This window comes from Dendropsophus ebraccatus, chromosome 2 (genome assembly GCF_027789765.1).
Source record: "Dendropsophus ebraccatus isolate aDenEbr1 chromosome 2, aDenEbr1.pat, whole genome shotgun sequence".
In the NCBI taxonomy this organism is placed as follows: Eukaryota; Metazoa; Chordata; class Amphibia; order Anura; family Hylidae; genus Dendropsophus; species Dendropsophus ebraccatus.
The window spans coordinates 141,237,636-141,264,936 of NC_091455.1; the positions used below are offsets into that span (position 1 = coordinate 141,237,636).

The 27,301-nt window shown below is 38.1% G+C and overlaps 1 protein-coding gene across 9 annotated transcripts in view; it reads right to left on the reverse strand.

The window, feature by feature from the left end:
- SUGCT (succinyl-CoA:glutarate-CoA transferase) overlaps positions 1 to 27,301 on the reverse strand; it is a 660,405-nt gene that overhangs the window by 118,242 nt on the left and 514,862 nt on the right. For all 9 annotated transcript variants that reach the window (XR_011361904.1, XR_011361905.1, XM_069960339.1 and 6 more), the window contains one exon: positions 1,881 to 1,944. Coding sequence is in view for 6 of the 9 variants with exons in the window: in XM_069960339.1 (XP_069816440.1) it covers positions 1,881 to 1,944 (64 nt within the window). In the remaining 3 variants the exon portion in view is untranslated. Of the gene's footprint in view, positions 1 to 1,880; positions 1,945 to 27,301 lie in introns of those variants that run through there.

Genomic DNA, 27,301 nt, shown 5'->3' on the forward strand with positions numbered 1-27,301 from the left:
TCTCCACCAAGAGATGTATTGTCCCCATTACTAATTTTAGTAATCCTGCAATATTTCTTCTTATTTATGTCACTAATATATCCGAAGAAGGTTTTATTCCCCTCCTTAAGTATGACAGATACAAACCATCCCTCTTGTATACCTCCTTATTAGACCACCTGACATAATCTTGTTTTAAAAAGGGTTATGGTGTAGATGACCAATGGGGAAAAGTATAGTACCATCCCTGTTTGTATTATTCTTATTGATTTCAATTAGGAACTGATTTGAATTCTGTATAGAGTTTACCAGTGTATTTCCCCATCTTCCCTCAGCATGATTATGTTTTACAGTCTCAAATCGAATTACAACTCAGACTTTGAATAGTGTGTAAGATCTTATGTAGTTAAATATAACATATACAATAGTATTTTTTTACCTGCACAATGTAGCTTAATTTGTAGTCCCTCCTGACATCCTTGGACATTCCTTTCAACTCCCTCATCTTGCACTTTGCATGTGTCCCAGAAGGGGTATACTCTTTCTCAAAGACAAATTAAGTAATGTATGCGGAATGATTGCAAGCTCCCTCTGAAACCAAAAGGCTTTCCTACCTGCATAAAAAGCTCAAATGCCAGGTCCCAGACTGCCAATAATTTCCAGATGTGTCTGTGTGTCTGCAAATGTGTGTAAGAGTGTACACATTTGTGCAAACATTGACACATATCATTTAAAGGGATGAACAATTATTGTATTACTTTAAGTCTAAAATCACATTATTGTCAAGTGTCATAATGGGCAATAGATACTGAAAGAAAACATATTTCACATTTTTATTGCTATTTGTATAGTATGGTTCTTTCCCACATTTCATACTCTTAGTTCTTGAGAAACTAATGTCTCCTAGTTGATAAGTAGAGCTATGATCAAAAATTATTGGAAATGTCTTATATTAACATATTTCCCAGATACGTTTTTTTGATTAATCTTTTAGGGGTTTTTTTTTGTGTTAGCTTTTTTCATCCTCACACTTTTTTTTCCATCCTCGTAGTTTTACGTTAAAGAGTTCACCCTGAGGTATAAATAGCATGTAACCTTGATGGAGAGGTGATTATGGTGATATCAAGTTTATATAATTTTGTATGTTTATCTATTTTTTATAAAATAATTTTTAAAAATGGGGTACAAATTATTATTTTAATTATTTCCCAACCCATTTTTATGGGGGACAGGGTGACCAAAAAAACGCAATTTAATCAGGCATTGTACTGTTTTTTTTAATTCTTTTACAAGGTTCATCATGCAGTATGAATAATGCTATACGTCAATAGTTGGGACATTTCCAGATGCAGCAATACTAATAGTTTTTTTTAGATAGTTTGTGTGTCAATTTCTTTTTTACTTTCTTTTCTTTCATAGCACTAGGGCACTATAACAACTGCTTATCACTTTCACAATATAATACCTCCAGCAGGTTGTTCTAGGGGGTGTATACATGACTCATGTGAAGCCTTTACAAGGTCCTTACCTGCCATGACAGTTTCTCAGCATCATATGATTAAGTTGCAGTTGGGAGCTATTTTTTAACCTGGTCATTACATGTACTGCTCTCTCCGCTACTACAGTAAGCATAACACAGGTTCCCTGTTTTGCCCAGAGCCCATAAATATAAACATTTTCTAATATAATGTGCATACTAATGTCTCATATGTGTGAAACTCTACTATTATGGCATATAAGCATAGAGTAAAGTCAATGAAATACAAGCATGTAAAGAGGGCTGGTATGAGTATCTATTGAAATAAATAAGGTTACATGGAATTTTTTTAAAAAAAATTAAAAGAATATTTCAAAATTCTAAAAAAAAAAAAAATCAAACTTTTCTTATAAGGTAAACTAACCTGGAACTGATATCTTCCCTGCCATTGGATGTTCCATTTCCAGAATAAGGCCATTGTGGACAACCTGTAAAGCACAGATGTTATTAATAGTGAAACATACAGAAAAAAAATACTTGGACGATTTGAAACACATTGTATTAATGTTTTATACAGTCTGAAATAAATATTTATATATTTAGTATAAAAGTACAGTATAATCTGAAAATTATATACTATTTAGATCAACTGTTATTCTAAACATATTTTGAAAATTTTTTGTTTTCTTTCCATTGTTAATTTACACAGAAAAAAAATCTGTGTTATAATACATTACATGGAGAAAATTCCAGGTTTCATACTGGCGACTAGTGCAATCACAAAAGGCTGATGTTTACTGTATTCTGCTGCTGATTTCTTTATATAAGCTATAAATACACAGCATATTTATTGTCAAAATTCTTGTAGTAGACAACAATCAACCAAGTCATTATTAAATCAATATAATCATAGTTGAAATATGTTTAATTAAGAAAGCTATCAATAGAACCAATACAATGTGCAGATGTACAACCATCCAAAATATAGTTATTAAGAATAGGAGCGTGTTCACACACTCACATTTTAAATTGTGATTATTGAATACAAATACAGTATTGGATTTGAAAAGAAAATAATTCTACATTTTCTCTATGTATATCTGTTTCTGGGGTTGTATTCAAAAACTGCAATTAAAACCTGAACATGTGAACACATCCTAATGATCACAGTCAATGGCTTATGACAATTTGTACAATTTATCAAATTGTGTTACACTAACATTATAAGTGTTTCACCAGTTATCCTTTTCTGCAGGTGCATTCACACAGTTCATATAAATCAATGTGTATCTCCTGCATATTGTGAACACCATCAAATCTCAGGAAAACAATTTAGAAGCAATCTGCACAATATGTACTCCACATATACTGTGGAAGAGCCAATAACAATGAATGTACTGTAATTGTTTGTTATTAGTAGAGATGAGCGAACCTCGAGCATGCTCAAATCCATCCGAACCCGAACTTTCGGCATTTAATTAGCGGTGGCTGCTGAATTTGGATAAAGCCCTAAGGCTATGTGGAAAACATGGATATAGTCATTGGCTGTATCCATGTTTTCCAGACAACCTTAGAGCTTTATCCAAGTTCAGCAGCCCCCGCTAATCAAATACCGAACGTTCGGGTTCGGATGGACTCGAACCCAAACCCGGTTCGCTCATCTCTAGTTATTAGTTATATTTTTATAGTGGTCAGAGTTCCATTATTCCCTGATAGGCTATGTGCACACAACATCAAAAATAGAGAAAAGGTGGTTGATTTTGATATTTAAAATAACGCCCATTTTTGCCACGACTTAACACAGCAATGACAATGCATTGAAGTCAATGGAAAGACGCATGTCCAATGCACACAATGTATGGAATAACAGACGTTTTTGCCGCGGACGTCAAAATAATGAACATGATCATTATTTTCGGACGTCTTTTACAAACAGTGGACGTTTTTTAATAGTTGTTCACATGCACTTTTTCCTTTTTCACCGTTCCTTCTCTATTTTTACAATTAAATTCAATGGACTTTTCAATTAAGCCACACCCAAAGGCCAATAATTAACCCCAAACTAGAATAATGTACCAACAGCCATCAATGCACTAAGGGGAGGCCAGACTGCTAAATGACGTCTGTTATTTTAGCCTCAGAATGACAGGCGTTATTTTAAATGGAGCTAAAAAAAAAAGATAATTGATCACCACGGGTGCCTAGTGGTAAATATGGCCCTGGTAGTGGCTACTAACTGCCAAAATGTTATCAGTTACCTCAGCCCATACCAAGGTTTGGAAGATCAGAAACTATAACCACTGTAAGGCTATGTTTCCACAATGTAAAAACAAGGGCAAATTATAGCTGTTATAAAATAACGGCCATTATTTGCCCTTATTTTTACATTGTGGGAGCATAGCCTGAAAGTATATTATGTGTACGAGTATAAGAGAAAAAAAAACTCTTGAATGAAACTTTCTACAATCACCAAAGGATGTTCATCACAGACATTAACCCCTTCAGCAATCTGTATATTTATGTTCCTAATGCATATACCCAGTGCAGTAGGAATGTATATAACTGTTTCTGACTGACAGGGTTATTGATGTGAGCGGGAGCGCTGCAGGGAGAGCAATCCCGCTCACATCACTGAGTTCGGGGCCGGAGGTAATAAGAGTCAGCTGCCATCCCGCAGCTGACTCTCATTAACCCCTTAAACGCCATGATCTACAGGGATCACAGCGTTTAAGATGCTCAGTGACAGATCAATTATCTGTCACTAAGTGATGGGTGCTTCTTTAAGTGGTTTGTCCTGCTGGAAGACCACTGACCTAGAATGCAAACCAAGTTTTCTGGCACTGGGCCCTACATTTTGACCCAAAATCTTTGGTAGTCTTCAGATTTTATGATGCCTTGCACAAAGTCAAAGTACCTAGGCAGCAAAACAACCCCAACCCCCCATCTTTGTCCCTCCACCATTTTTGACTGTAGGTACTGTATTCCTTTCTTTGTAGGCTTTTTTATGGTATTCCTAAATAGTAGAATGATGTGATTTACCCAAAAGCTCTCATCTGCCCACAAGATGTTTTCCTAAGGGTAGCTTCATACGTACCGGCTTCGCAGCGGATTTCGCGCTGCGATTTTGCAGCAAAATCCAATGCGAATCCTTGTACTGTGAACTTTAATAGGGTTACATACCCGCAGAGGAATTTTCATTCCGCTGCGAGTATGTAATGCTGGCCCCTTTAAACCCCCCCCACCGCCCGCAGCATATGTTACTTGCTCGCACTGCAGCTGCATCTGAGGCTCCCATCGGTCCTGCTCAGCCAATCAGTGACTGCAGCGGGGGCCATGCACCGACTGGCTGAGCGAGACCGCCAGGAGCTGGGAGCCTGAGATGCAGCCTCAGTGTGAGCAGGTAACATATACTGCGAGTGGCAGGGGAGTTAATAGGGTCGGCGTTACATACTTGCAGCGGAATGAAAATTCCATGTTATGCTTGGACTTCGGTATCTATCAATTGAAGTATTAGTCAAAGCTTTCACAAATACCTCTATTTTCAGGAGATTATCACTTACAGATGGAGTCCATATTTCTTTGAGAATATATAGTATGCCTCAAAGGAGCTGCAAGTGTATAATTTAACCACTCACAATGGAATGGCATGAGATCTATCTAAATGTTTATTGATGTTTATTTTAAAATATTTGCATTGCATTTGGACCACATTGTAAAGGCTTATTCAGAGCTATAAAATATCAATTTTATAATGTAAGGATTAAAAATTTTCTTTTTTTTTTTTAGAAAATATCAAGCATATGAAACACTAGAACAAAATATTTTTTTCATGAATTCTTTATCATAAATGAATTAATATACCAGATTCCAGAAACAAGAGACAGGTAGAGAGAGAGGTATTTATCTCTATCTGTTGTTTCCACAAACGCTCCTTCAGCTGATAAAAGGCCCTTGTGAAAGTCTCAGCGAGCAGCTGAGTACCAGGAAACCGGCTGATTGATTCTTTTGTGCCATGCTAAAATATATTGCTATCGGCCACACGTCAATATATCTAAATGGGAGCATGATTGATACAGTTACCATTCGTGTGGCCCTGCAGCATGACTGATCGTGCTTCTGAAAGCCCTGCAAGCAAGCATCGATTTCACTGATCGGCGCTCGTTTGCTTCTGTAGATGGCCCCATATTGGGCTGTCTAAAAGGAACTTAAGATCTGGTGGTCACCAAATGGAGCTACATCAATAGCTTCTCATCCAGCCAGATAATACCCCTATTCATCCTTTTGAGGGAGAGTTTGGCTTGGCTTAAATCCCTAGTCATGATTCAAGGCTCGGACATTGACTTTAAGCAAACTCCAATAGATGGCGCTAGAGAAAAAACTTTCTTTATCCTAGGGAAAAGCCAGATTCATAGGATAAAAACATTACATGGTACTTGGCAGAGATTACAGACTTTCCAGACATGTCTGTTGGTTTGTCTCTTAGCCAGTACAGTTGAAAGGGAAGGTGTGAACTCTCTGGCTCTATCTCAGTTATTAACATTGAAGCAAATGGCCCTGGAGACCTGGGTGACGACTTAAAGGGACTGTAAATCCATGTCACAGTTGTGGTGGTTGTGACTCATGGGGAGAAAACATTGTTTTCAGGAAAAATGTCTGCACAAAGGCAGCACCACACTAGTCCTATTGAGGACGTACAGAAAAGAGTAGGAAAACTATGCTATTTCTATTTAATAACAGATACAAATACTGATAAATAATAAACAGAACACACGGCCCAAAGCCCAATTTCATGTTGCAATCTGGGAGTTTCTGATGAGGTTTATGTATGAATTGTCATAATTATAAGACACTACATAGCTAAAATTTCTAACATAAGGATAAGAGATTTGTCACATGTAGAAATGTTTACAAAATCTCTGGTGTATTATTTTATCTAGGATGCAATGTGAAATAAGTGTGCAACAAGGAAAACAAGATTCTATATGCATGTAAAGCTATATCCATCATATCCTATCTTACAGATTGTAATATACAAGACAAAGCTTATCTCAAGTATGAATGGCGGCTTTGCCAGCTGTCTATATACTATTTTGAAACATAAAATGATGTATGACATTACTGATATGATTCCTATTGCACAATTAAAGCAAAGGGTAATACATTATCTACAGAATAAATGGCTTTTCAGAAGTAGACAAAGCAGCTTGTCTAAAACTTCATTGACAAAGCTGTATTACAGTAATATGGCTCCATAATCCCATGCCTAGGACAGCATCTATACATCTGAAATTGTTTATGGAGATACAAATATTTTTTTGCATTCATAGGTTTTCTGTAGAAGCACAGCAGTGGTATACACTGTTTGTGTGCTGTTTTATGGGGCATTGCAGTACCTCATGGAAGATTCATATCAAGTACGTACAGCTCTATGGTATGAAAACATGGTGACTAGCTACTGTACATGTTCTGTACACATAACCTTGCCATATATATGACCTCTTTCAGTCTTTTATTTGGATGTATTAACTAAACTGGACCATACTCAGTCCCATAACCTCTATATCTCTTGAATATTAAACTAGCTATGCACTGGGTTACAGCACAGTAGGTTACTCTGCCCTGTATGTCCTTGCATACTGTATTCTGTTTATTCAATATATGTAAGGATGGTAAATTCTAATGTCTAATAATTACTGAGACTCCCAATGAGGATAGAAAACAGTATATTATAACTCTGGGTATTACTATGTGTGTAAATAATAATCTGTAATTCTTTACAGATAACCTAACCAGTCACTGTTAGCATTCGTGTTTTGATTAAACAATAAAATGGATTAAAGCAATGCTTGCTTACTGATCTGCTGATAAATTGGCAATATTAAAATGATTCTTTATTTGGCCTCATTTAAAAAGAAGAAAAAAAAAACTATTGCAGAAACTCCACCAGCAGTTTCAGTACAGAACTAGAGATCACAGACATTACAAACACCCTTTGGAATGTTTTATGTACTTAGAGTATCCAACGTAGGAAGCATGTTAGTGTTACCTAATAGAATGTGCAGTATGTCATGCCAAAGTACAAAGGTTAGCAATCTACCATAGCTCCCTATGATACATACATTATATACAGACAGAGAGCACAGATGAGCGTGCTTGAGTCTAATTGTTCGGCATTTGAATACTGGTGCTGAAGAAGTCGGATGCAGCCCTAGGGAGTTCAGGAAAACATGGATTCAGCCTATGGCTGCAACACATCATATAATCAAATTTGATGACATGGTGCAAATGGGTTTTCATGACAGCCAAGGGCCTAGCAAAGGTCTGCCATGACTATGTATCTGTACAAAGGCATTTCATTGACAAAAAATAATGCTTTGATATACTCAGTATAACAGAGCATTATTGTCAGGAATGCAGTAGCCTGGTGTGAACTGGGCCTGGTTTGTTGTGACACACCCGATTGCTTTTCATCCAGCAATGCAGGAGTTAACCAGAGCTCTGCAGGATTTGAATGTTTCAGCTGAACTTGGTGCTGGGATCAGGGCTGGTCCAATCAGCTGCTGGACCTAGCCTCTGATCCTGGATAAATAACAGCTAGCTGCTCACTGGCTATTTTGGTCCATACCTGGATCCCAGCTTCCCTGTGTTTATTCCCTACCTAATTCCTAAGTTTTCTGACCTTACACTTGACTTTTGACTATCTGATTTGGTTGCTGATTTTGTACTGCGTTGCTTGTTGATTCTGACTTGGCTTGATCACTATTTTATATTGTGTTTGTCTGTCTTTCCTGTTTTGTGTTCCACATATACAGCGTAGGGAACGCCTTCGTAGTTGTCCGCGGATGCCTAGGGCCGACTGAGGCAAGTAGATAGGGACAGTGGGTGTGTTAAGACCAAGGGCCCACTGTCTTGTCTTGTCCATACCGTCCTGCCCTGACAGTCGGTATATATCAGCCATCAGATTGGGAAGTTCCCTAGGGTGCCTTAAATATATTATTTGGCTGACAGTGTAACAGAGGTGTGTCTTTGACACTGTTTGCACCCACTCCACTCTGTCCACCACTGTATCTTCAGGCCGCCACCCCTCCTCCTCCATAACGATTGACCATTGATAGATGGCTCACAGTGATATCCCATGCAGCAGAAGCTGAGCCAGCCGTCAATTGGCTGAGGGAGGAGGGGTGGAGGCCTGAAGATACAGCAGTGGCCAGAAAGTGGCCTCTGTGACATGGTCAGCCCATAATAAAGAATGTAGAAGATGCCGATCAACATTGGGAAACTGGCAGGACAGATATAAGCATATATGTGCTGTCAGTTTCCCTTTAAGTCTCTTGGAATGGCATCCTTGGTAATTAAAGGGATATTCTGAAATTAATTAACTACTTCCCTATCCACAAGATATAAGATAAGTGTCAGATTGCAGGGGGTCCAATCATTGAGACCCCCTGTGATCTCCAGAATGAAGTCCCAACTTGTTTTTTTGAACAGTGCAGAAACTAATGCATGCGTGTCACCACTCCAGTTAATTTTTATAGAGTCAACAAAGAGAACTGAACGCAGTATTTGGCTTTCTAGCATCCATTTTGTTATCTACACTATAAATGATCAATGTAGGGGCGCTCTTACATGTGGTAATAGTGGTAAACATGTGTATTTATTGATATCATAACCACTGGCTGCTGCCACTAGTGCTACTTACGAGATCACTAACTAGCAATTAACTAGTACTTTATTCATTATGTTGCATACATTGACACTAAACTGACACTAGACAGAATATTAGAATTTGATAGATACGTGTTAAAGTGTCATTTTACAATTCCAAGCATTTCCATGAGTGTTTACATATAAATAGTTATCTCATAGCAGAATAATGGTCCAGTTTGCACGTACGTCAACATCACAAGAGCCTGCAGCTATCTTTAAATTATAACCATAGTGCATAATACTTATGAGGAGGAGATAACGCTCATTTCTCAAAAATATAGTGCAACTTGATAGGAAGTAAATACCAGGTGATTGATAATCACATCTTTTAACATCAAAAGAAACATTAACAGGCATAAATAGCATTAGTGAAGCTTTGCCTGTACACAGTTAAACCAAATGGCTTACATTAATCTGTGCTGACAAAGGATCATTCACACCAAGGAGAATCAGTGTCCAACGCCCAGTATGTGGCTGTCACAAAAGAGATGGGCCCTTTCATTATCACATGTCATTACTCAGGGCCATTTTTGTAGCGTAATCTGCACTATTGCTTTGTTTTCAACTATTTCATTTTGTTTAACTACAAGCTGTTATAAGATATGAGATCTTTTATCACAACTCTAAAGGGCAAACTGTGTGACATTTATTTACTTAGTACATATTTTTCCCAGTTTTATATCAATTTAACAATTATTCACTATTCTGTCTGTTTCAATTCCCTATTATGGCTTGCTGTCATTAAATTAAGACATTCTTAGTTACATCACATGACCATGTCTGATGTAGCTGGCAGAAGTGCTTGGTTTATTAAAGGGCTTTCCAAATACTAGGGGCTTATGAACAAGAAACTCTACCTTGAACTCCCACCTTTTGGGAAAACAGTGGTCCCCTGACTCTGGAAGCTTACATTACTGGCATTGGCAGCATATAAGAGGAAATTAACTGAAGAGGTGGCTTTTCAACTGATATTAGGCGTTAAGGTAACAGCCAAATCCTAGACACATATGAAATACATATTAAGGCTATGTTTCTACTACGTCTTTCCAGACGGCTGTCATTTTTAATGCCAACTGTCTTTTCGGCCATCAGTAACGATGACCGCAAATAATGTTCGGAAAGACCGCCATGGCCTTAAAATATGATATACCCCTAGAAGAGTATCAGAACTCTCTCTTGTAGTGAACCACATTGTTTGGAGGTAAACAGGGTAAGCAAAAAATATCTGCTGACAGTAGACACATCCTGGATGCATACAGTATTCTAGTCCTAAGGACTGCTTGAGTAGGATGTCCTTACACGGGCCAGATGAATACTGTAATCGAGCGTTGATCTGCTACTTCGGAGCTTGTTTACTGAGCCTATTACACAGTGGAATAATCGCTTAGCAATGGCTGCATGGACTGTGGTGGCGGGTGCCCGACAGCCGACAGCCGTGCCCCCGCAGATGATACAGGAGCAGCTCCTGTGTCTGTGTCATCCCTGTGATGTACCAGCACGTCCATCTGCCAAAAAGGTATGCAGAATAAGACTTGCCGGTAGGTGATCCAGCGGGAAGGGGTTAAAACACCTTCACAGCAGGAACATTTTTATACATTCCTACTGCACGGGGCATCACCAGTGGAAACCTATTGCTGATATGAAGGGGTTAAAATGATTTTCAAAAATAATACAATATTAACATCTACTAGTTTAATGGGTTATCATAGCAAATAATAAGGGAGACCTCTAAACATAGGTAATACATCAGATAACAGCACTAACTGATAAAATCAGGATTAATACTGCATTAGATTAAAGTTTGGATTATTGCCTGCCTCCTTCCATACTTATCAAGTGCTGTCATGTTTACTGAGAAGGAGCTTTAACCTTCTGTTTATTTTCATGTGTGAAACACTTATACCCTTTGTGTGTGGAATTGTAATGACTGTAACATACTGTGTACACAAGTGTCTTTGTATAGGGCTTATCATATTTACAAAGTACACATGTTTCTCTTGGCATTACATTAAAAGAAAAAGTATGGGAAAGAGATACAAGTGCTAAATAGAGATCAATGAAATAATTGCCATAAAAGTCACAAAAATAAAACTGGCTAAAAGAAATCGCATTACCTGGCAGCTACAGCCTTTAAAGGTCATGTATTCAGGGATGAATTAAGCCTCTCTGCTGCCCAAGGGGAACCTTACAAAGCTGCCCCTTACAAACCTATCATTTTACTCCTGTCTCTGATGATAAGAAGTGCATTGCTGGGAAATGATCTCCTAAGAATGTGTTACATCTAATTCACACGTCCATAGTGCAACCCACAATTATGGATCTACAATTGAGGACGGCACTACAGATGTGCTTTTGTAGTTGTCCACAATTTGCAGACCTCTGCATAGACTAATAGTAATCTGTGCCGCAACTGCGGATCCGTCCCAAAATACATCTTTTCTTTTTTTTTTTTTGCGGCATGGTTCACAGCCCCATACACACATACAGTATATCTTTAGTGATGTCCACAAATGCGGTCAGAACTATGGATTGGTAAATAAAGCCCTAGGTCTAGTGACCAGAATACAAACTGGAAAATGTCAGGATTATTTAATGTCCATGAGGCTAAACTGACGGAAATTAGCAAGCGGCCAAGGAGTCTATGGCACTGGCTATACAGTACCTCCTGATCGCAGTTCATCACAGCAGTAAGACCCACTGCGATCAATAACTTTTGAAGTGCCTAATGACATAAAAAAATTGGAGAGGTTAACAGCACCCCGAGATGCAATCCTAAAAGACAGTGTAAGTAGTGTGGACGCACGCTGTATCGCTGGTATTCCTGGTTACCAGTGTATAAACATCAATAGGAGAAGACTCAGCTGCATCCAGGTAACCTGCAAAAGAACTTTATTGCAAGTCCAAATACACACAGCGTTTCGACCATACTCTGGTCTTTTTCAAGCATGTAATCGATGTGAAGCATAGCAAGATAAAAGCAGTAAAAAACAATAAACCAATCACCACATTGGGAAGGGTGGTGTTGGGGGGGGGAATCAGCCAGAGCAAAGTAAAGAATCTATTAATGCATACATACATCTGTATATATGAATCAGTTATGGGAATAGTCATAAATCGTACCATACAGAGATCACATACATAAAACACAGTAGATCACCTGTGTGTAAAAGTTATAAGTTTGAATATCAGTCCACTGAATCAATACACTTGTGCACAACAAAGGAATTGTTTATCATAACTGATAAAGGTGGGTCTAGCAGCAGATAATCAAAGAGACAAAGCTGTACATAAAAGTATCTCACAATATACATAAAGATTTAGAATACACTTGCACTTCTTAGGGGTACCATTTAAAGTCCAAGTTCAAACCCCTCAGTAAAGTGTCCAGATTATAAATCTATCTTGCCTCCTTCTGTTTGAGCAAGCGTTGTCTATCACCTCCCCGTTTAAGAGGTGGGACAGAGTCAATAATCCAATATCTCAATTGGCTGTGGTTGTAATAACGGAAGTGTTTAGGTATTGGCAGATCAAGTAAGCCCTTTCTAATAGTAATTTTATGCTTACCGATGTGCTTGATCTGCATGACCGTCTCACTAATGTAGACGGACATGTGATCATATAAACAACAAAATCAGATATTCTGATTTATTGTGCACATGTGTATTGATTCAGTAGAATTATAATTAAATGTATTACTTTTATACGCAGGTGATCTACATTGTACTATATGTGTGTTCTCCGTACGGTACGATTTATGCCTATTCCCATAACTGATTCATGTATACAGATACAAAGTACGCATTGATTGATTCTCATGGTTCCCTGTGCCAGTTTTTCTGTTCTACTGTGCTCTGGCTGATGTTCTCTCTTCCCCCAACCCCCACCCCAATGTGGTGATTGGTTTATTGGTACTTACTGCACATATATATTTTGTTATGCTTCACTTGGATTGTAAGCTTGACAAAGACCAGAGTGTGCTCGAAACATTGGGGGAGATTTATCAAACATGGTGTAAAGTGAAACTGGCTCAGTTGCCCCTAGCAACCAATCAGATTCCACTTTTCATTCCTCACACACTTTTTGGAAAATGAAAGGTGGAATCTGATTGGTTGCTAGGGGCAACTGAGCCATTTTCACTTAACACCATGTTTGATAAATCTCCCTAATTGTGTGTATTTGGACTTGCATTAAAGCTCTTCTGAATATTACCTGGATGCTGACGAGTCTTCTCCTATTGATGCCAAATGACATGACAAAAGTTACAGCATTTTCCTGCGTATAAGACAACTTTTTAACCCAGGAAAATCTTCTTAAAAGTCAGAGGTCGTCATATACGCCAGGTGTCGTCTTATAGGGCCAGATGCTGAAAAACTTCAGAACTAGTCTGGAGAATCTGCGGTCGCCGCACACGGTGGGGCTAGCTCAAAACGGCCGCATCCCTGCCATATGCGGCGACAGTATGAAGGGCAAAGCAAGCTGCAGGCATCCGGGAAAATCACACCTCTTTCACCTATGTATCTTGCCTGCCCAGAGTATGAGACAACCTCTGACTTTCAAGAAGATTGTCAGGGGTTCGCCTTATACGCCACAAAATGTTAACCCCACCGTATGCAGCAGCCATAAGACAACCCCTGACTACTGAGAATATTTTTTAGGGTTAAAAAGTTGTCTTATACGCTGGAAGATATGGTACATATAACTTAATGGTTTGCCCAATGTTGAGTTTATTTGAAAAAGGAACCTTATGGCAAGAGATTTTTACAATAAATAAAACTCCTATATGTATATAGACTAAGCCAGTAACCCTGATAGGGCAGCAAAATTATGTTTTTGTAGTTTGTAACCTTCCATCATCATGTTCTCGATATTGCACAAAGAGCATTCCATCTCTTATCTTATTTTGTTCAGACACTAAAATATTTAAAGGATTAAAAATAAAGTGACTTTGCTGTAGTCATTACGGGACAATGGAAAAAATGTGTGTTCCTTGAAGAGACATGGCCTAAGAATGGGCTTGAGTTAATCTGGACATGTCTTTTCAGTGTAGCAGGCTACAGTCCTGAGCTGAGCTGTCTTTGATTAAGGCAACTGACTCTCTAGTCGCTCTTTTCTGGTTTAATCCATCAGCACATGCTCCAAGAGAATGGAATGGCTGCAGACTGTCGCCAGTAAATATCTACAAGTTCTTCTGCCAGAATCACAGACTTCTTCAACTCCTTTTTTGTTGCATAAACAAATCTCATCGGAGCAGGGAACATCAAAAGGCAGCTAGCTGTCACATGCTTGTGCCCTTCTTGTATACTGTTCGAGTATTAAAGCAATTAGCCCCTATACTAACTCCAGCAGATAAATCTTTATATGCTGAGCACTCAATAACTGAAGCAACAACAAAAAAAGGTAATACTGTACAGTTTGTTTAAACAAAGGAGTTTACAACTGTTACAAAGAATACTAACTTTAAAGAATATCTATCAATAGTTATTTTCAAGAGGTCTCTTAAGTCACAAAATACATTAGCCACTTATTTTTTTTATTTATTTTTTTTACATGCCCCCAGCCAAAACATTTTTACTTTTCTGTAGATATAGCTGTATGAAGGCTTGTCTTTTTAGGATGGGTTGTACTATTCCATCATTTTAGGGTACATGGAATATATTGCAGGTTTTTGTATCGCCGCATTTTGAGAGCCATTATTTTATTTTCATCTCAAGTTAACTGTGTAAGGGCTTGGTTTTTACGAGACATGCTGAAATTTTTATTAGTAGTATTCCGAGGAAACAAGACAAACAAAAAAGTAATTCTGCCATTTTTTTTTAACTGCTATGTTCACACTGTGTAAAAACAACATCCTTATTTTATAACAACCTCCATTGTTATAAAATACCAACGTTGTTTTTACATAGTGTGAACATAGCCTAAAGCATTCACCATGCAACATAAATTCGATAAAATTTATACTGTGGTGAGGACAATGATGGCAGTTGCAAATTTAAAGATTTTATTCTGATTACTTTTGCACAATAAAAATCCTTTAAAAATTGTAAATGCACTCAAAGACCTCAATGACTAATAAGTGAGTGAAATAATTCTATAATTTTATAATTTGAGTCATTACTAATTATGTGTATTTGAATTTATTGTTTTAGGGCGTGTTCACACATACTGTACAGGATCCGCAATAGATTTAATGGCACATATATCTACATATATCAAGCTACTGATAGAGAGTACAGATCATGGCGCAAAAAATTTCCCTTCAAATATCCTCATAGAGCAAAAAATAAAAGCATTATAAGGATAGTAATAGGTAAATTTTAAAGACATTTAGGGGGTGATTTATTAGAAAGGATTAAAAATTTAGACTGTTGCACAGCAACCAATTACAGCTTCTCTTTTATTTTACCAGAGCTGGAAGCTGAGCTGTGATTGGTTGCTGTGGGCAGTTTGCACCAGTCTAAATTTTACACCCTTTGATAAATCTGGGCCTTAGTTTTTTTTAAAAAGGTTTTTATAGAAGATAGATAACATGTCAGTTTTACCATAAGGCAAACTGCATAAAGATGAACCCCCTTCCCCAAATGAAAACAATTGCTTTTTTATTTTTATTTCACTGCACAGTTTTTTTTCCCCAGTTTTGCATCATATTTTATGGAAAAATTAACTCTGTCATTGCAAAGTACACAAAAATAAGGGCTTATGTGGGTCTGTAGGGGAAAAAATGCTATGGCCTGTTAAAAACAGAGAAAAAAAACAAAAGGGCAAAAACAAAAGTTTGGTTGGTCATCAAAGGGATTATGGACTATGTGTACCGATATTACCAAGCAACACTAAAGCATAATTAGAGACTTTACTATAACCTACAACCAAATGGAACTGTGACCATAAATCAAGCATCCATCCGAAAGTCTGTGTAACTTTACTACCCTGTGCTATAAGGTGTTTGTTCACGCTGTATGGGTATGCACAGACAAACTTTAGTAAGTTTATTGTGCATCTGAATAAAATAGATTGCACATACCAATACTGGTATACCACCACCCAGAAACCTTGTTTTAGTGTACCATGGGGTTAAGGATTTCTCACTATTGTGAAGAACCCCATTTACAAACGTTAAAGTGGTTATCCAACGCTATAAAAACATGGGCACTTTCCCCCTACTGTTGGCTCCAGTTTGGGTGGGGTTTTAAAACTCAGTTCCATTGAAGTAAATGGAACTTAATTGCAAACTGCACCTGAACTGGAGACAACAGTAGGGGGTAAAGTGGCCATGTTTTCGTAGCGCTGGATAACCCCTTTAAAGGGGTCCATACAGAGTTGTATATGGGATCCAGCAAATCACAATGCTACCATGACTACCAAGTAGACTTTATTGGAAGGACTACTACCCCTAGCTAGATATAGTCTACATAATAGACCGTTCGTGGAAAAAACATGGAGTACTGCAATTTGATGTGAACATATCTGTATTGGAAATATAATCAACCCCAAGGCGCTGACACCATAACACTGATTTTTCAATCAGAATTCCTAAGATTAGTTTGCTTGCTTTTTTTTTTTTTCAGCCTATGGATCAAATATGAGAACTGACAGTTAATTTTAATGAGAACTGACAGTTAATTTGTGAACACAAACATACCCTTGCTGAAAGATTGCTAGATATACCTGCTTTTCTTCCATTTGTACTGTACCTGCACTACGTTGGAGTGACAATCAGTGCAAGCTGTGATCTATGCTGTAAGATGGCAAGTTTTGACTTCCGATTCCGGCGTGTATGGGATAGCAGCAGTGTGAGTGAGCTCCTCCACCCTCCGCTCATAATATCGCTCCCCGCTCTGACTCCTGACATTACCGGCCCAGCCGGACCACATCTCTGACTTCTCTAAGTGCCGAGGAGTCGGAGGCACCACTTCATTAAGCGGGGAACCAGTTATACACCTCCCCATAAGCCCTCCGTCATTTACCTCTCAGCTCTGTCACAGGGAGACCCAAGATGGCGCCGACACGAGGTGCTGCTGCTGAGGCACACACAGAGGGAACACATACCTCACAAACCCCAGAGCCGGAACTCTGTGACACCATAATACCAGGACTAAATATGTCTTGCAAGGCACTGGCAATTCAAGTGTCCAAAATAATATTAAATGACATAAAATCCTCTCTTGAGGCCACCATAGTTTCCTCCCTAGGAACCATACAGGGAGATATAGCAACGCATACCTCACAGATTACTGAACTTCAGGAGAGAGTCAGCTTGTTAGAAGATGAAATACATTCTACAAAAATAAAACTACAACAGAATATGAATGTCACAGCTTCATTGCAAACAAAGACTGATGATCTAGAGAACCACTCTAGGCGCAACAATTTACGTATTATAGGTTTACCTGAATCCATTCCAGCCATGCAATTACATGCTATATGTGCTCTAGAAATTCCCCAAGCCTTGGGTATCCCAGGTCACATTACTGTGGAAAGAGCTTACCGTGTGGGACCCCCACCAGCCAAACAAAAGCAAGATGCAAATAAAAAAGAACATAAACCCAGACAAGTGATTGTCAAGTATCTGAATTATGATAAAAACAACATTTTACAAAGCTTTAAAAAATCTACAGTTGATGTTGCAATTCGTGGCCACAAAATCCTCATGTTTAATGACTACTCCGCAGCAGTGGTTCAAAAACGTAAAGCTTTTGCACACATTTGCTCAACATTGGTGAAAAATCAAATACGATTTGCTCTTCTTTATCCTGCCATACTGAAAGTTTTCAAATCGGATGGTTCAGCCTCTCTTTACAGTTCTCCTGAGGAAGCCATTTCTTCCCTTCAAGATGTAAAGGGTCTCACTCCACCTATTCAAGACAAGCACAAGAGACGACGTTTGGATAGTCCTACTGATACGGTAGAAAAAATGGAATGATTATGAACTCCATCTCTATTCTGCTGGACGCTATGCTGCTCATTAAAACTGAGTATTTTTTTCTCTATTTAGTCCTATATGTTGACTAAATACTATATTAGGGACACCTTGTTACTACATTAATATTTTCTTTAGTCTAGGTAGTAATGCATTTGGTGGTGTGTGTGTGTAAGTATGTATTTATGTATGTATGTATATATATGTATGTGTGTGTGCATGTTTATGTATAATTCCACCTTGTATGGTTTTAGGTTTAGGTACAACTTCTTTAAGTACTAATCATTATATACTGGCTCTCACTTTTATTTTATTTTATTTATTTGCATCCCTGTGACAACTCACACATTTCTCAGGAGGGTAGGGATGTGTATGTCTTTAATTTTAATATATACTCATTTAGTGGAGCGGAGGTTGATGTGACCTCTCCACCAGTAATTTCTTTCTCTTTATTTCTTCTCCATAATGCGGAGTTTGCGAATGCTCCGAACATTGGACAATACGAAAAAAGTGAAGTCCACATCTCACTTTATTCGCTTAGTTTATATTGTTAACTGTTTTATTCTTAGGTATATCACCTTTAGTTTGTCTGAAAATGCTACATGCTATCCTCTTTTCTGCCTGAAAGGGTTACCCACTATGTTATTGTGCTTCCAGGGTCTCTTCTTAACACCTCCTCTTCTATTAATATTTTATGAAATTAATCACTTGGAATGTTAAGGGACTACGTTCCCCATCTAAGAGGACTTCTATACTGAAACACCTTAAGAGACTTAGGGCCGATATAGTATTATTGCAAGAAACACATTTAACTGAATTGGATTATTTCAGACTCAAACGTTTTTGGGTGGGTGCTGTTTATGGTTCACCAGCTATTAACCGTAAAGGTGGGGTAGTTATTCTTACACATAAAAATTTTGCATGTACGGTATTATCTCAATATCAAGATGATGAAGGCAGGATATGTCATCTTCTTATTGACACTCCAGCGGGCAAATATAGCATATATAACGTTTATGGTCCCAACACTCAGAGACCTGATTTTTTTTTTTAATTGGAAAACCTCATTCTGCAAGATGACAATAATCTTAAAATAGTTGGTGGAGACCTAAATACTGTTCATAATACAACTAAAGATAGAAAAAGAACTAAGACCCCTACTGTATATACTTCATCATATAATATTTTATCCAACTTCCTTAATTCTACCTCCCTATATGATTCTTGGCGTCATCTACACCCAGATGGTAGAGAATACTCTTTTTACTCTCACTCCCAAACGGCCTGGTCAAGAATAGACTACTGTTTAGTGTCACCGGACTCTCTTGGCAGAGTAGAAGACTCTGAAATTCATGATATAGTAATTTCGGATCACTCCCCTGTTAGTTTACAATTAAGAGATATTGTTCAGAAGGGATCCGATATTATTTGGAGATTTCCTTCTCATTTAGCTAATGATGAATCATTTATCAAACTATAAAAAAAATGGTGGCCAGACTTCTATTCTAACAATGCTCAACATACACAATCCCCAATACTTTTCTGGGAGACTGCAAAAGCAGTTCTAAGGGGCCAAATAATTTCTTATGTGGCTGCCCAGAAACGTGAAGCACGTAAAAACTATCTTCAACTTTCCCAAGATCTGCGCTCTACATACACTCTTTTCTTGTCTTCCCCTACAGATGACAATAAATCTAAATGGACAGCAGCTAGACAAGCTTTCGAAATTGCACAGGAAAAACTCAATGCTATATATAGAGATCAATACATATGCCGTTTATTCCGCTATGGTAATAAATCAGGGAAAATGTTAGCTAACCTTGCTAAAGGACGTAGACCTACTACACATATCCCTGCTCTCAAAGATACAGCTGGTAATATACAAAAAGATCCTAAAGTCATATCACAACGTTTACAACAATTTTACCGCTCACTATATTCCAAAGATAGGCTTGATCTAGCTGCTGGTAAGAACTTTCTAGAGTCATTAACTCTACCTTCTCTTGATACACCTTCTCTTGATTCTCTCAACGCCCCAGTCACATTGGAGGAAATTACTGCCACTATCTCTACACTTAAAAATAACAAAGCTCCAGGCCCTGATGGCTACAGTGCGGAATTTTATAAATCTATGTCTTCTGTCATCTCCCCTACCCTTCTTTCTACTTTCCAAACTATTTTGACTGACCATCACATGCTTCCCACGGGAGATACTGCATATATCAAAATACTACATAAACAGGGGGAGGATCCGACATCTCCTAATTCGTACAGGCCAATCTCTAATAAATTTAGACCTAAAATTGTTGGCAAAGATTATGACCAATAGATTGGGCAGACATCCTACCATCACTAATAGGCAGCCATCAAGTTGGCTTTATAAAAGGACGTTCTGGTGTCACTAATATAAGAACGGTACTAGCGGCCCAGTCTGGTGTCCAATCTGGGGGTCGTTCCAGACACTCTCCAGGTCTGTTGGCAATTGACGCCAAAAAGGCTTTTGATAATATCAGCTGGGAGTGGCTGGACATGACCTTAACAAAATTTGGTATCAAAGGTCAATTCAAAGATTTTATTTCCACAATATACACATCTCCGAAAGATAGAATTCATACCCCGGGTTTCCTTTCAGATAGCTTTCCCTTACAAAAAGGTACCAGACAGGGTTGCCCCCTATCCCCTCTATTGTTCAATTTGGCGATGGAGCCTCTTGCTAGATATTTTATTTCTTCTGACTTTTTCTCAGGGTTGGTTCCCAAGTCATTAAAGTTACATGCTTTGCTGATGATACTTTAATATATTTAGATAACCCAGATCTACATGTTCCGGCAGTATTAGATGCCTTAAAATTTTTTGGTTCCTTCTCTGGGTATAGAATCAATATACATAAAAGTCAACTTCTTTACCTAACTCCACATAAGAGGTCTACTTCGGGTCCTGCGGGGGTCTCCATTGCTAAATCCTATATTACTTATCTTGGAATCCAGATTGGCAGAACTCCCTCCTCACTATATTCCCTGAACTATCGCCCTATAATTAAGAGAATAAAACAAGATCTCCAGAGATGGGAATCTCTACCATTGTCAATTCTAGGCCGTACCCACTTAATCAAAATTATGTGTTTTGGAAAACTGTTATATCCAATGCAAACAATACCCCTTTTACTCAAACATTCTGACGGTTCCCTACTCCAATCATATTTCACTAAATTTATTTGGCAATCAAAGAGACCTCGTATTGCCTATTCCACTTTCTATCTCCCTACTTCTAAAGGTGGCGCTCAATGCCCAGATATTAGATTATATAATTTAGCCGCTCTCTTTCGCCATGCTTAAGATTGGATTATGGACACATCATATTTCTTCAATATTTTAATTGAGAAAGCTTTAGCAGCACCTTGGCCTTTACCCACCCTGCGACTAAATTACCAGAACTACCCTCAGAAATTAAGAGAAGTGTTATCTTTAAAGACACCATTGCCACATGGAAGGCCATACGAAAATTATATGGTTTACCCTTTTGCCTATCGAAAAGATTTCCTCTGTGGCATTCACCACTTTACCCATCTGACTCAGACAAATTGGACTACTCAGAGTGGCAGAGTGCACATGTTTTTTCTGTTGGGGATCTGCTGGATACTAATTCCAGCACTTTCTTATCATGGGATATCGTCAGAACACGATTTAAATTGTCTTCATTTAATTTACCTCAATACGATTCTATAATTGAATTTCTTACTTCCAGAGTACGGGACATAGCAGAAGCAAAAAGTGATATAGAATTTGATAATCTATTCCCAACACCACCGGTTCATAATTCTTTATCACATACATATGGAGAACTTAGATCACGCTCTCAAAAGAATTTATCTAGACAATTTTTTTTTTTAAAATGGTCCTCCGTAATTTTTTCAGAGGATCTGACCCAACAAATATTGAGAGGATCTCAACTAGTGCATTCTGCCACTCCCAATGTGGTTCTACGTGAAATACATTTCCGCTTTATACACAAGGCTATATATGCCTTTAATATTCCTTTTTCCAACTCCCACACTGCTCACATAAACAGTTGCCCGAAATGTTCACTTCCTAAAGCAGACTTGTTTCATTGTGCCTGGGCCTGCACGAGAGTGCAGGAATTTTGGGACTCTCTGCGGCTCTATCTTTTGTCCACTTGGGGCCATGCCATACCACTTCTCCCTATTAGTTATCTTTTCCATTTTATTGATATAGACTCTACTACTCCCTCTCCTAAATTACTTACTTCTAAAGGAATTCATATAACTCTATTAGTTTCCCTGAAATGTTTATTAAGACACTGGATACTGGATACTCTACCAGACATTTCTGAGGTAATCTCCGCTCTGAAGGAGATCTTTCATTGGGAACTTTTGGATGTATTGCGCACCAAAGAAAAATCAACAAAAACATTTATGTCCAAATGGACACAATTTCTAATTCATGATTTTACTATAGAAGAGAGAGACTCTGTCATTAATCAATTTAAGGACACTGATTGGTATTGCATGGCCGCCCAAAAGGGAACTCTGGGAGCACTCCAAATATCTTAAGCTTTTCCCTTTCTCTGTTAAAGACAATTCTCTCCATTCTATTGGTAGCATATTTGAATATCTGACATCTATACCATGTTTTAAGGTGATATTATAGGTTACTGTTTTTCTACTTATGCTTTTGGTAAGACTATGTTGTATTGTATATGATAATATATATTTTAAGGTTATTACAAAGGCTCATTGTATCTGTATGATATTGTAAACATACAATCCTTTGTTGCCTGTGAGCTACTATTCTTTTTGAATATGTATTGAATTTTCAATATGTATGTTCAAATATTACATAAGCCACTAATGAAATATCGTTTAAAAAAAAAAAAGATGGCAAGTTTTTTTCTTTTCCAATTTATTTCACCAGTCAGTGGTTGTAATATTACTACAGTATATGTGTACATAGAGAAAGGGTAAGAGAAAAAAATACATAAACTATTAATTCCCAATGTAAACATTAAAACTATACAAAGATAGAACATCCCATCCCTCAGGCATGGAGCATTTGTCTAGATAGTAATATTCCTCAGGTCTGACAGATTCCGGATAAAATTATGGCAAATCCACGGAAATTGAACTACCAAGAATCAGCATATGTTTGTTCTCTGAAAACAAATACATAAAGAGGAAGGGTGTTTCACTAATGCAAATGGAAATATGTAGGACATACCAATGCCTCCATTTTACTAAGTCTAATGAAGACCAGATAGGTATAAAAGTTCTGTTTTCAAGTGAGTACAGCTTTTTATATCCATTGCCAGTTCAACCTTCAAACTACTTTTTTCTTAGTCAAGACAGAGCATATTGGTTTGAGCATACTAGGATCTGATGCCTAAAGAACAATGGCATTGTAACTTGTCTACTGACTTTGAGGCCATGTTTACACAACATACTGTATTTTTTATGACAAGAAAGGCTATTGTTAGCAAAAACAAAGTCTGTTCTTAATTAAAATCAATGCAAACTGGTGGAGTCTGGAGGGGATGGAGGCGGAGCCACGTAGCGGCGTGAGCTAGCTGCTAGCTCCTGCACCACGCCGATCCATGGCTTCCCTGGAGGTACTAACTATCTGAGGCCGAGCCGATGTGACTTACCATGGGCCGCGCGGTGGTCTGTTTCCTGCTGAGTTGTCGTTGGGACACTGGTCAACGCACACTGGTTGACTTTTATGGACTGGGACAACAAAAAAACAAAAGAAATAGACTCATTTTGGCAGATTAATAAGGGCTCAGCATCTATTCAAATAGTCTGGGATACGCTGAAAGCATACACTAGAGGATTAATTATAAAAGAAATAGCGCATCTTAAAAAAATGTTCTGTCAGAAAGAAGCGGAACTAAAGAGAACAGTGGAAAAGTGGGAGGTAATTTTTGGTGCTTCTCAATGTGCTGGGAATCTAAAAGATCTCAGAGAGGCACAAGATAAGTATTTGGCATATCTAATAGAGAAAGCACAGCATAAATTATTTTTTCAAAAACAGAAGTATTTTTCTGAAGGGGGTAGATCTGGGAAACTTCTGGCCGCCATAATTAGAGCGCAGGATGGTAAGAGAGATATTTTGGCTCTCAGACAGAGAGACGGTAAGGTGATTAAGGATGCAAGGGAAATAGAGAGTATGATGGTGGAGTATTTTTCTGAACTATATAAGACAGAAGGTACAGCGCCAATGAGTCAGATAACCGAGTTTTTAAGTTCAATTAATTTGCCAAGGATAGACGAGGAAAGGAAGAGTGAGCTTGAGGTGCCCTTTACAATGGAAGAGCTAAAAGTGATTTTTAAATCATTGCCAAATAATTCGACACCGGGTCCGGACGGACTGCCGTTCGAATTTTATAAAAAGTATGCCAGTGTACTGCTTCCTAAAATAATGGAAGTTATTAATGAATCCTGTGCCGCCGGAATATTGCCGCGATCCATGTCAGAGGCCTCTACTATTATTATTCCTAAGAAAAACAAGGACCCTCTAAATATTTCATCATACCGTCCTATATCACTCCTAAATTCAGATACAAAAATCTTCTCTAAATTAGTGGCAAATAGAATTAAACTAAATATTACATCTGTAGATGGCATTGACCAGAACGGCTTTGGTCCTGGGACGCACCACATTTACTAATATAGAGCGCGTATTTACCAACATGCAGCTCGAGAATGGGGTCCCCCGTTCCATCCTGTCGATTGATGCAACAAAGGCCTTCGACAGGGTAGAATGGGGATACCTCTAGGAGGTACTAAGGGCATTTGGATTTGGGGACTCTCTGATTAGCTGGATTAAAATGTATGCTAACCCTAATGCTAGGGTGGTAATTAATGGGAAAGCCTCTAGAGAGTTTGGGTTGTCAAGGGGTACACGACAGGGTTGCCCGTTGTCCCCTCTTCTATTCGCCTTGTATGTGGAACCACTAGCCCGTATGGTAAAAGAGGATAGGGCAATTAATGGGTTCGGGATGAGAGGCAAAGAAGATAAAATAGCACTTTATGCGGACGATGTCCTATTGTTTGTCCGGGATCCAGAAATAGGAGTCCCTAGAATTATGGATAGGTTGGACTACTTTGGAAAGTTAACTGGTTTTAGGATAAACTGGACAAAATCTATTATATTTCCATTGGAGTCACAGTGGGAAGGTCTAGTGGATTTTGGACTTAAAAGGGAAGATCAAGCCTTTGAATATCTGGGGATTAAGATAACTGGAGACCCGGAGAAATATATAGAGTACAATATTAAACCCTTATTGGCCAAAATAAAAAAAAAGATTAACATCTGGAATAGGCTGCCTATTACTATGGCAGACAGAGCAGCACTGACAAAGATGGTGGTATATCCACAAGTGGCTTATTATTTAGCAGCATCACCGGTCTGGATCCCAGATAAATATTTTAAAGAATTAGAGAGGATGATGAATAACTTAGTGTGGGGAAATAAAAAGCCCAGGACTAGCTACAAGACCTATACACCGTGTAGGGCAGATGGTGGGCTTGCACTGCCTGACTTTAGGGTTTATTTTTTTGCAATAACCCTATTACAGATTAGGGATCAAAACTCACTGGTGGGGGAGTATATATTAAAACACAGTAACACAAAGTTAGATTCACTAATGGAATTAATGGAGATAGCAATAAGACCACTGGATGGGAGGATAAATATTTAAAAAATGAAGCAATGGATTAACACATGGAATAAAGTCAAAGGTTTATGTGATATACATTATAGCACTAAGTTCACGCCATTGTGGGGTAATCACAAATTTGATGAAGGGAAACACTTAGACTATAGTTTTTGGACCCGTAAAGGATTGAAGCTAGTATCGCAGATGTTCTATGGGGGACAGCTTGTCTCCCTGGAAAGGTTATGTGCGGACTATAACATCGGAAGAGGGTCGGAAGTTTATTATGCCCAGCTTACTCAAGCGGTGAAGCACACTGATAATAAGGATTTGTTTCATGTGGAAAATTATGCAATAATGGAAACGTTAGATAAATGCACAGGTAGAAAGAGGGGAGAGCTAAGAAAAATATATCACTCTTTATTAAATGAAACACTGAGAGATTCTAGAAATAGGAAAAAACACATTTGGGAGAAAGATATAGGTAGGATCACTGATGAAGAATGGGACCATGTGTTAGAGAATACGTCTCAGGCCTCGGTTAATAAAAACCATCAGTTAATTCAATTTAGAATAAATAATAGATTACACTACCCCCCCCCCCCATCTATTCTTTTCAAAATGGGATATTGGGATAATGATAGATGTCCTGAATGCAGGCAGAATGGAGCGGATTATATCCATATGCTCTGGCGGTGTAAATATTCGCAAGAGTTCTGGTATAGGATCCTGAGGGCAATGTCTGAGAGATTAAACATATGTTTGCCATATAATGCACTATATGTAATATTGGGGTGTACACTGGCTTCTGGAAAATATGCATCCATCGTGATTACTGCTGTTGGCTAAAGTAGTGATTCTTCGCAACTGGATAAAGGTAACTTCACCACCATTTGGGAACTGGGAACAACTGGTAGTTAAAGTGCAAAAGTACGAGAAAATATATCTTGCTAATAGTCCTAATGGGACGAAAAAATATAAGAAGATTTGGGGGTACTGGAAAATTGATTAATTGTTATTTAATGTTTTTTTTTTCCTCTGCTCTAATGGAAGTCAGTCCACTAGATCGGGGGGAGGGGGTTGGAGGGGCTGTGGGTTATGAGGGAGGGGGGTAGGTAGGGGGTTATGGGGAGATTTTTTGTTTATTGAATTATGATAGCATACTGGAATGTGACTCCTGTGACGTTATTTCTAATATTGTGAATTATATAAGTATGTCATGGTTGTTATATGTATTTTTTGCGTTTTAAAAGGAAAAAATTAAGATTTAAAAAAAAAAAAAATCAATGCAAACAGTGGCCATTGTTTACACAGTCTATTGAACAAGCACCTATGTTCGCTATAGCTACAGAAATAATTGACATGTCAATTATTTCTAGCTGTAGTGCATTGAAATCAATGCAGTTTTCAGTGCAACAATGGCCATTGTTCGACGCTCACTACAACGACTGTTGTTTTTGAGTGCTGAACAGCGGTTGTTGTTGTTACACTACTGTATGTGAACAAAGCCTGATAGTGGATTCATAAGACTGCAAACTGTTTTGAACTAGCTAGAC